At 40.1% G+C, this 12,101-nt stretch overlaps 1 protein-coding gene across 2 annotated transcripts in view; it reads right to left on the minus strand.

The window, feature by feature from the left end:
- The window catches only part of LOC144679144 (regulation of nuclear pre-mRNA domain-containing protein 1A-like), a 58,889-nt gene that overhangs the window by 24,470 nt on the left and 22,318 nt on the right, over window positions 1-12,101 (minus strand). For both annotated transcript variants that reach the window (XM_078539504.1, XM_078539505.1), the window contains exons 5-6: window positions 11,573-11,699; window positions 11,280-11,455 (exon numbers count right to left, since the gene is read on the minus strand). In XM_078539504.1, the coding sequence (XP_078395630.1) occupies window positions 11,280-11,455; window positions 11,573-11,699 (303 nt within the window). The remainder of the gene's footprint in view (window positions 1-11,279; window positions 11,456-11,572; window positions 11,700-12,101) is intronic.

A 12,101-nucleotide genomic window follows, 5' to 3' on the forward strand; every position in this document is an offset into this window, starting at 1 on the left:
AGTGACACCCATATCCCATGAAAAAATTTAAAAAGTGATGTTTCAGTTGTAGAGCTTTGCTGCATGCAGTTTTGGGCACCAAGCCTCAAGAAAGATAAATAGGGTTTGGAGAGAGTATTGCATTGACTCACCAGGATATTAGGGGTTAAAGGGTTAAATAATAAGGATAGCTTGCATAACATGGTTTGTAATCCCATGAGTTTAGAAAGTTGAGGAGTAATCTAATAGAGGTATTTAAAACAGTTGAGGAATTGTGTGTAAATAGAGAAAAACTGATGGGAGAATCCAGTAAAATGGCATAAATTAAAATTAGAGGCTATTAAAATCAAGAAACACTTTTTTTACACAAAAAAAGAATTGAGGAAATCTGGAACTCCCTCCCCCAAAAGGCTTTGGATGCCAGTTGAAATTTTCAAGAATTAAATCAATTAAAGTTTTATCAGGTAATGGATATGGAACAAAAGTGGTTCAGATACAGATCAGCTATGATCTAATTCAAAGGCAGAACAGGTTCAAAGGGCTGAATGGGCTGCTCCTGTTCCTATGTTTGGAAAAGCCAATTCCCCATATTCTACCATGATGGCAAGTCATATTTTGAACATCACTAACTCCACTTGCTTGCACAGCAACTTACTCCAAGATGTTACCATATTTGAAAAAATAATTTCTTCCCAATATCCATTTAAAATTTACTTCTCACATAGGCCTTCTTCTGTCTTCAGACCTTGGTGGGGAGTGGGGGGAGGATCCAATTGGAAAAGGGGGCCAAAGAATGATGTACCCCTGCCCCTTTCCCATCTGAGGCCCAACTACACTAACCTGCCAGGCTTACCACCCATCATCAACTTCCTCCCACCAGCTAAAAAATTACAGCTGGGTGGGAAGTGGCCTTTATGTGGCCATTAATTAAAGGCCTCAATTCACCCATAAATTGTGGCTAGGTTTGGGGCAGGGGATAGGCGACAGTAAAGCACTCTCAGAATTTTACAGGCCTTCTGCTTGCAAACCTTCCTGCAGGGGAGCGTAGAATTGTGCTCAACTTCTCTGACAGTGCTCTCGCTGAGTTAAATTATCTGGCAAGCCGGCAGTGGTTCAGGAATGAATCTGTTATCCACTTGCTATCAGTTTCCATGTCACCTTCTTTCCCAATGCCCCCCCACCACCCACCTGCAGTCTGACATGATGGGATCAATTTTAACTCAAGCAGCATTGGCGCAGGCTCAAAAGGTGGATGACAGACCCAAATGCCATCATCAATTTTAACAGCCATACTTTGTTTACATGCATCTTGTTGGCCTTCTTGAAGATAACCTGGATATTGCCCTGGTCAATATTTTTCCAACCAATAACTCCAAAATACAGATTAACAGATCATTCATTTCACTGCTATTTCTAGGATTCTTTTACTCACAAACTGACTGCCACCTTTGCCTAACAAGCAACAGCGAATGTAAAACACTTTGGTACACATTGAGGATGTGGAGGACTCGATATTGGCTAGGAGTTATGCTATACTTGGTGGCAAATTGAATCAACAGTGCAATTTCACCCCCTTTCCACCATTTTTGATCATTAATAAAAGAACACCACCAATGTTAGGAAATATTATCATCCTGGTCACTAGTATTAAAGATAGCCATGCCTTGGTAAAATAGCTTAAAGGTACAACAACGTAGTGGTTCTGTGCACCTGATTTTTCAGATGAAACATTAAACCATTAAACTATCCTCACAAGTGAGCCTAAAAGACCCAATTTCAAAGAGGAGCAAAGGAGTTCTCCTTCACGTTCTGGCCAATATTTTCCCCACAACCAACATCAATAAAACAGATTATCTGGTCGGTTACAATGCTGTTTGTGGAAGTTTGCTGTGCACCAACTGGCTGCTATATTTCCTACATTACAACAATGACTACACTTCAAAAGTACTGCATTGGCTGCAACGTGCTTTGGGACATCCTGAGGTTATGATAGGTACTACATTAATGAGAGCTCTTTGTTACAGAAAGGGCAATACAGAGCCTTGGACAAATGACCTCGAAAATATGAATTCAATGTGAAATCAATTTGAGAATTTGAACTGTTTTTAAAAAAAAAGTAAAAAAAGCTACTATAAATTAATGTGACCGTGAAGCTGCTGCATGGTTGTAAAAGCAGAACTGGTTCACCATTGTCTTTTAGGGAAGCAGGTCTGCTGTCCATAAGTAGTCTGGCCTATATGTGACTCCAGTCCCATGCCAAGATAGTAGGTCCTTAACTTTCCTTTCAAGTGGCCTGACAAATCACCAGTTGGATCAGAATATATCAGGGCAACTAGGGATGGGCAATTCCAGCCTCGTCAGCAATACCCTAATTGCAAGAATGAATTAAAAAAGTGATCCTCTCCATCTGGAAACAAAATCACTTACTGAGGGGCAATTTATAGTTACCCATAATTCTTTGAGGTAGTGAACCAGGAGAAAAGAATTGCATGGTGTCAGCAGCTTGTATGTCGGTATTGTTGCCAGTGATGTGTTTTTTTTCAGGATGGGAGAGCAAAACACCATCCTTTTCCTAAAAAAGTTATTTTTCCCACATGCTACAGATTTTGCCTACACCAAAGGTACAAGTGGGCCAACTCACAGACCTGTACCAAATATCACTAACATCACCTCCAAGTAGCTGTACAGGGTGTCTCTAAGGTGAATCATCCTATGATTTGGGAAATACTTAGCTTTGACTTAGTACTGCTGAGATTGAAACAGCATGTGAGATGGATGTAAAAGATGCCATGGTAGCATTCAAAGAGATCAGCTCTCCCTAATGTCCTGGCCAGTATTTATCCCTCAACAAACATCACAGAAAATCCAACCAACACATTGCTATAGGTGGAACGTGACTTAGGCAAAACTGGTAACAGTGACTACGAAAATACTTTGTTGGCTGTAAAGTGCTTTGGGATGTCCCAAGGCCATGAAAAGCATTATATAATAGTAAGCCTTTCTTTGTATAATCAATCACTCCCGTGGGCTTTTTAAATTGTGAATAAAAACCTTTAACATTAATTATGCCTCCAGGTGGAGTTGTTATAGGCCTTAACAATGCTATAAGTCATTACATAAAACATTATGTCCAAACAGCAATAGCTCTCATTCTAATTAGTGCTAGTGAGCCAGCATACAGCTACAAACAGAAATCTGTTTGGACAGAAGCCTGTTCACCACCATAATTTCCCTGTATCCAGATCTACTTAAGAGGTGGCAGTGAAGAATTTCAATGAAAATGTATTCGAAAATTAAAAATTTATTTTTCTGTGGCTCATCCTCAATCTTTCCAAAATCTATTTTAGACACATTGGCTCTTCCTTCAAGTCTATTATCTCCTCCTTATAACTCATTCTCACCTTTCACTTCAATTACGATCAACTAATAAATATCTTACTGATTCTATTAATACAATTTACCAGCAAGCATGTGTACATAGTCTGCAAATAGAATATAATGATGCTGATGCTTTGCACTGAATGGCTCCTTCCTGGAACACAGCACCTTCTTGGTTTTGGTTGCACCCCATCTAAACACAGGCTTGTTCACAGATTTCTCTAGACTCTATCCACCCATGCAGTTTGGCGGACCCCCTTACAGCTAAAGAGCTTACCAAGCTCCTCCTAGAGGAGAGATAATGCTAGCTCCCACTCAGAGTTTGCTAGATTTATCCCTTATCCACAGACTGTCTTTACGCATCATCCTAGGCCTCTCCCTACTTCCCACAGAGGAAGCTTTGCCAGCACCCTGCCCAACAAAGGTGGTTTCCCTACATTTCTGCATCCACATCCTCCTACTCCTCCCTCTCCCTGCACCTTTCTCTTCGCTCCTTTTTTCCCATCCCAATGGTTTTTTCCCCTTCCCGGAACTCCTACACGGCCTGACAACTTCACCTGGTCTTTCCTCCATGTGCAGTATAATAACAGATCAACTGGTATATTGACCAGATATTGCTAGCCAACAAAAATAAATCAAAAAGTGAAAGAAAATCTGGTGATGTAGCACTTCCAGGATTGGTCCCAAAAAATAGCCAAATATTGGAGTTTGGATGGCCCAGTGCACTCATGCCTGGGTCTGGCATCCCAGCTAGGGTGATGAGATAAATACATCTCTCTTTTGGCTGTAAAGATTATAAACAAAATCAAATTGTTTGCACTAACCCAATTGCTTTTTTTTTTACACTACTGCTTAAACGCAAATTACAGATTAACAGCATCTCAATTATAACCCAAATATTTTCTCCTCTCCAGTGGCTGCTTTCCCAATAGAATCACACAGCACAGGAGGCCATTTAGCACATTTTGTCTGTGCCAATTCTTTGAAAGAATTACTTAAGTCCCATTTCGCGAGCGTTTCCCAGCCTTCCAAATGTTCCCTTTTCAAGTATTTATCCAATATTCTTTGAAAGTTAACATTGAATCTGCTTCTACCACCCATTAGTCAGTGCATTCCAGATTACTACTCGCTGCTTAACAAAAAAAAGTGTCACTTTCCCTTTAATCCTTTCGACAATTAACTTAAATATTTGCCCTCTGGTTATCGACCATCCTGCCAGTGGAAGAAGTTTCACCCTATCCACAGAGGATCCATTCAATAAGCTATGGTGGAGTTTCTATTCGGTGTGAAACATTTTTGACATTAGTTTACCTAAATGGATGTAGTCTAGTATGAAGCTAAATGGTACCTAATGAAGACAGAAATAGAATTCTATAATTCTTGTGCAGTCTGAAGCTTAACTGCTGCTTCTGGAGATCAAAGTGTTTCTATTTCACAACATGGTTTATGCTATCTCACCTCTTGAATTCAAAATAAATTACATGAAAATTTTGGATAAAATCTTGTATTCACAAAGAATTCCTTCTTGGAATTAATTTGGAATGTATTAATGAACCACCTATCAGTAGTTTAGTGCGAAAAATGGCAGATAGTTCAAAAGTCTCATGCTACCTTCAGCATAAATAAAATCAATGGGAGGATAAAAAAGTACCAGTTGTGTGTTTTGCAACTATTGATTCAAAGTAGGATTCAAAAATTACTAATGGGACAAAACACATTGATGGCACTTCAGATGCCTTAGCACGTTATTGTAAATACTTCATATATAATGAATTAGTTTTGTGGGCAAATACTGCTGGTACCACAAAAAGTAACAGAATGAGCAGTTAACTTTGGTGGTACTGAGAGAAATGTTGGTCAAATGACTGGGAGAGCTCTGTTCTTTGAATAGTAAATGAGATTTTTAGTGTTCACTTGATAAGGCAGATAATTTGTTAAATGTTGAACAGCATAGTTTCCCTGTACCTAGTTTCAAGTATTTGCAAAATGCTCAATGTGGATATGCCAGAAATAAATTCAGTTCTTTTAAAACCACACCAAAGAGGGGTAACACAAAATCTGCCTGGATGATAAGGTCAAATTCAACTTTCAACTATTTTCCTGCTGTACAACTCTGCTTCTGTAAAAAAAATGTTTATGGCAAAGATTATATATTGCAGAAATTGAGTGATTTATCAATTGCATTGAACAGCTGCTAAAACAGGGATCCTATCATATAATCTGTCCAAAATATCAAATAGGGTAGGGTTACATTTTGCAAAACAAGCATTTCCTTTCCAATTAATAATTATACTGATCACAACACAAAATATTATCCAACTTGAAATAAAAATCTCTGCACAGCTATAACTAAAATGCTTATTCAGCCTTGAAATAAAAAAACCCTGTGCAGCTATGACTGAAGCACATGTTCAGTCGTGCTATCATGGGTATTAATAATGAAAATAAGGAAATGGGAATGAATTGAACAGGTATTTTGCATTTGTCCTCACTGTAGAAGGCACAAATAACATCCCAGAAAAATTGTAACCCAAGAGGCGAAAGGGAGGGAGGAACTAAAAACAATTGCAATGACCAGGGAAAGGATACTGAGAAAATTAGAACTAAAGGCTAAGTTCCCAGATCCTGATGGACTTCATCCTAGGGTCTTAAAAGAAGTGGCTGCTGAGATAGTAGATGCATTGGTTTTAATTTTCCAAAATTCCCTAGATTTTGAAAGGTGCCAGATTGGAAAATAGCAAATGTAACTCCTCTATTCAAGAGAAGGAGACATACAGGCCCATTAGCCTAACATCTGTCTTGGGAAAATGCTGGAATCTATTAATCTCAATGCAATCAGAGAGAGAGTCAACATGGTTTTGTGAAAGGGAAATCGTGTTTGACTAATTTATGAGTTCTTTGAAGTAGTAACAAGTAACATATATAAAGGGGAACCCGTAGATGTGGTGTACTTGGATTTCCAGAAGGCATTTGACAAAGTGCCACATCAAAGGTTACTACCCAAGATAAGAACTCATGGCATAGGTGATAACAGATTAGCATGGATAAAGGACTGGTTAACTAACAGGAACAGAGTAAGCATAAATGGGTTATTTTTGGGTTGGCAAGATGTTAATGAGTGGAGTGACACATGGATCAGTGCTGGGGCCTGAACTATTTACAATCTATATCAATGACCTGGTGAAGGGACCAAATGTATGGTTGCAAAATTTTCAGATGACACCAAGATAGAGAATAAATTGTGAAGGAGCCTGCGAAGGGATACAAATAGGTTAAGTGTATGGCCAAAAATTTGGCAGACGTGAGAAAATGCAAACTTATCCAATTTGGCAGGAAGAATAGAAAAGTAGCATATTATTTGAATAGAGAGGGAATGCAAAATTATGCATGACAGAGGAATTGGGACACCCTGGTTCATGGATCCCAAAAAGTTACCAGGAACAACAAATAATTCGGAAGGGAAATGGGATGTTGCTGTTTATTGCAAGGGGAATGAATTATAAAAATAGGGATGTTTTGCTACAGTTTTACAGGGCATTGGTGAGGCCACATCTAGAGTATTGTGTACAGTTTTGATTTCCTCATTTAAGAAAGGACATAATTATATTAAAAGCAGTTCAGAGAGGGCTCACTTGACTGATTCCTAGGATGAAGGGGTTAGCTTATGGGGAAAGGTTGGGCCCATATCCATTGGAGTTTAAAAGAATGAGGGGTGATCTTACTGAAACATAAGATCCTGAGGGGACTTAACAGGGTAGATGCTGAAAGGATGTTTCCCCTCGTGAGAGTCTAGAACTAAGGAACAGAGTGTAAAATTAAGGGATCTCCCTTTTAAAATGGAGACAAGGAGAAATTTTATCTCAGAAGTTCATGAGTCTGTGGAATTCTCCTCCCCACAGCACAATGGAGACAGGGTCATTGAATGTTTTAAGGCCCACTTACTTAGATTCTTGATTAACAAGGGAGTCTGAGGGTTTAGTGAGTAGGCAGAAAAATGGAGTTCAGGCCACAATCAGATCAGCCATGATCTTATCAAATGACGGAGCAGGCTCGAAGGGCTGAATGGCCTACTTCTGCTCCTAATTTGTATGTATGTATGTATGTTCATATGTTGGTAGACTGTAACTACTGAGGTACTACAAGTTATCAGTGCTGGGTCTCTTCCAGTCTATATTGCTGAGTTAGATGGAGGGACTGAGCGCATTGCATCCACACTTCCCGATGATGCAAAGCTAGGTGAGGAACCTAACTGCAAGGACAGTCTGCAAAGGGACATAGGTTAAGTAAAGGAGAAAGATGGCATATCATGTGGGGAAATGCACTTTTGGTAGGAATAACAGAAAAACTGAATATTTTTTTAAAATCACTCGTCTTCAGAGGGATTTGGGTGTCCTTTCAAAAAAAAAAAGTTCATATGCAGGTTAGTTAATTGCAACAAGCAATTAAGAAGGTACAAGGCCTTTATTGCAAGATGGATGGAGTACAAGAGTAAACAACCCTTACAGCAATTGTACAGGGCTTTAAGGGAGACCATATGTAGAGTATTTGTGCATACTTAAGAATGGATACATTTCCCTTAGGTTGCAACAAAGGCTCAAAAGGTTGTTTCCTGGGATGAGAGGGCTGTCCTATGAGAGACTGAGCAGAATGAAAGTTTGAAACAATGAACACTGACCCATTGAAACATAGGGTATGATTTAATGAGGGCAGTAGGGGGGGGGGGCCTGACTTCCGCCACCAAAACTGGTGACATCCCCGCTGTCCTGATATCTGGGAGCCCCAAGGGAATTAAGTCACTAACTGGCAGAAGGAACCTAGCCACTGAGGTATCATGCTCCACAGTGGACATTTAGTTGTTCCCCAGTAGGGCAGAAATCAGAGGCTGGCAGCTCTCCATTACCAGCAGTGCTACAGAGAATTGTGGCTGCTACTAGTAATACACAAGTCTTTACCAGGGTTCATGGTTAGATCCCTGGGGATAGATAAATGAGGGCAGGCAGGGGTTCGCAGGGAGGGGGGCTGCCAGCGAGTGCAGTCGTTGGTGGGGTGGGGGAAGAGAGGAAAAGGGTTCAGAGGAAAGGAAGGGAGTGAATCTCTGTGGGAGACCCCCCCTTCCCGATTCCAGGAATACCAGCAGTTGCAATGGGATAAGGCCCTTAAGTGTGCTTTAATTGTCCACTTAAAAGGTCTCAATTGGCATCAGAGCAGGAAGGCTGCCCACAAAGCAGGAAGACAGTAGCATAGCACTAATGTGACTAGACTAGTAATCCAGAAGACCAGCTGGAGTCTGGGACATGGGTTCAAATTCCACCATGGCAGTTGGTGGAATTTAAATTCCATTAATAAATCTAGAATTGAAATTTAATGTCAGTAATGGTGGCCATGAAGCTATCAATTGTTGTAAACACCCATCCGGTTCACTGATGTCCTTTAGGGGAGGAAATCTGCTGTCCTTACCTGGTCTGGCCTACATGTGACTCCAGACCCACAGCAATGTGGTTGACTCTTAACTGCCCTCTGAAATGTCTGCAAGCCACTCAGCACAAAGCTAATTAGGGATGGGTAACAAATACTGGCCTTGCCAGCAATGCCAACATCACATGAAAGAATTTTAAAAAGCCTTTCTCTCCCAGGCTTAGATCAGGTGGGGTGGCCAGGGAAGGGTTACCCACACCAAACCCCCTCCCACCACAAACCTCGGAACTTGCCTCCAGAGAGCATTAAGTTCTGCTCATAGATTCTGAGATGTTTGACAGGGTAGATGCCGAGGGGATGTCTTCCCTGACTGGAGAGTCCAGAACCCAGGGAAATAGTCTCATGATAAGGAATTGGCCTTTATATACAGAGGAGAAACTTCTGCATGTCGAAGTTTGTGAATTTTGGAATTCTCTGCCCCCAGAGGGCTGTGGATGTTCAGTTGTTGAGTATATTCAAGGCTGAGATTAATAGTTTTTGGACTCAAAGGCAATCAAGGGATATGAGGATTAGGCAGCAAGTGGAGATGAAATTAAGAATCAACCATGAATCTATTAAATGACAAAGCAGGCTCGAGGGGCCAAATGGCCTCTTGTTCCTATTTCTTATGTACATTTATTACACAAAGCATTTGGAGCTTCTTTGAATGCCAAATTATGGAGAAAAACAATGAATTTCCTCCCACTAAAGATTGGGTTAAAACTAGTTTGACTTGAGCTACTTAGGATTATCCATGAAATGGACCATCTAGGATTGACTAAACAATTACACTGAATTCCAAAGCCAAAAAGTTAGTCTGAAATCTATTATCTCACCAACTTCAGTGCTCAGCAGAACTTCAGCAGCTGCTATTTCAATGCATTTGGATTTTTACTTTAAGCACTTCAAATGAATGGCCAGGAACAATAGGAAAAACCCTGTTCAGTGCAACAGGTCAATGTGCTCATAAACTCAGAACGGTCTGTCAAACATCTGTACTTCGCCCAGTCAGGCTCAATCAAATCAATGATAAAAACTGGACAATTACTCAAGCTTGTTTGAGCAAACAGAAAGCACTATACAGTCATCTTTTAAAGTTAATATTCAGTTACAGAGCTATGGAAGCTATAATTTTCATGGACACATGGGGGCAGTGCAACAAAACTATTCAAAAGTAAAACTGAAGTGAGATTTATAATCTTCTTTCCAATTATTTTCCTTCCTCTAGGCATTGATCAATTTGTTGGATACAATAATCCACAATTAGTAGTCATCCTCTGGTGTCTCACCCAAATGGCCATATTTACCCAAGCCTGGCTGGTGGGTGATGACAGGCTATCTGACTACAGAAAACATCTCAGCCAATCTCACCCGGTGTCCACGGGTGCAAGAGTTGCTGGATAGCAAATCAAGAGCGTGCACTTTGGGCGATTCTAGCTTGCCTAGCTCAGAGATACGGAGCTTGATTGCAGCACCCCAACCACTGCCTCAGCTGACATCAGTCAATTCAGAACTGACTGAGGGCAAATCTTGGAACCTTCCTGGCCTTTGTGGCTCAGATAAATAGTACTACATCTTCAGTTATGGAACGAGCTTTGAAAGGTTACGTTTAAGACATCCTGTCTTTGCTAGTGTAAATGAACGGAACAAGACGGACATCCCATCTGTCCGAGCTGGATTCAAAAACCTAGTCTCAGTCGCCAAAAAAACCACACAATTCGCTAAGACCTTCAATGTGTTAAAAAAAGCCTCAAAACAATTGCTATTTTAAAAAGTAGGTTACAAGAAGAAACAGGGAAAAAAATTGTACTGTGTACAAGGAAAGGAGTAGGTCATTCAGTCCCTCAAGTCTGTTCTGTATTAATTGGATCATGGATGATCTTAACTCCATTCACTAGCCTTGGTTCCATACCCAGTAATATACCTGGGCTAACAAAAACCTATTAAGCGGTTTTAAAATTTTCAGTTGATTAAATCAGAATATTGGAGAAAGAATAATCATTAAACTTATAGAGAAACCAAGGCTGTAAGCAAACAGCAAGGTTAGATTTGATTCCTTTTTAATGTTTGTTATTTGCGGACAAAGAAAAGTCCTACTGCCTCTTTATAGAATGCACATTTCTTGAAAGGGGCCTCGCAACTCCAAAGTCAATTTTCCTTTGACTCCAAAGTTGCTCATTATTAATGGGGTCTTGTACCTGAGCTATCCTGCTCAAAATGAGAACACAACACATATTGTTTCTTTGTGGTTTGTTTATTTCTTTAATTGGAAGACTGTCAAGTGATTGAAGACCAGCAATGTGTGGCATATCCACGCCCATCATCTGTAACAGAAGCTATGGATAGTTAATAAAATCAACTACGGAGTGGGAAAAAACCCATTAATATTTAGGTACTTACCCCAGCATCCTAAAAATATGGAGTGCTTTAAAACAAAAAAAAGTAACAAGTGAAAAGATATTACGCACTTCCAGTTTACGTTCCTTCTCTGCTAGGATTTCGTTTTGACTACGGATGTAATCAGCCAGCATACGTGCCAACTGCTTGCGATCTTCCAGTTCTGCGGCCAGTCTGCCATTGTAGTCTGCCAAGAGCATGCAGGCTTCATCCACAGTTTTTGAAAGTCTGTCTGCGGACTCTTTGTCTAAATTGGAACCACAAACCACATAACATTACATTCACGAGAAATTTGTACAACTATCACTTCATTTGAAAATTTCAAAGCAAACAATTTTGTATCCTTTGAAAAATCTCTGCTTACCTGCTATTTTATCTAATAGAGAAACATCTTGAACCTCTGGTGGCAATGATGCAATCTTCTGTCGAACGGCTGCATCACCAGATGCTGCATTTTCCAGCTCTTGCAATGACTTAATTAGATCCTCAGTCTGACACACAAAACAAAAAATGATGAGCTGAAGAATGGTCTTGCCTAGATCTCATATTGCCATTCTTTGGTATCTCACAGTTTTGATAAACATATGTGGTACAACTGCTTAAATAAGTGCAAGAGAGTGTTGATGGGGTGGAGTACATGTAGGAATTGGAAAATCACAATGCATTGGTTCCCTATGATCAATACGCTGTAAAAAGAAAAAAAATGTTCTTATTGTGAGCGTAAATAGTTCTTCAAGGAGTTGATGTACTATAAACTTATCTACTGGCTGATCCCAGAGGCTGAAAGGATGCAAGAGCTGGACAAGTGATTGATTTCCACCAGTATTCATGATTTCAGTACGATTTCTTCTTATACAAAAATGATTTTTGATGGGCACAAAGGAGAGTGCAGG

This window comes from Cetorhinus maximus, chromosome 3 (genome assembly GCF_964194155.1).
Source record: "Cetorhinus maximus chromosome 3, sCetMax3.hap1.1, whole genome shotgun sequence".
Taxonomy (NCBI): domain Eukaryota; kingdom Metazoa; phylum Chordata; class Chondrichthyes; order Lamniformes; family Cetorhinidae; genus Cetorhinus; species Cetorhinus maximus.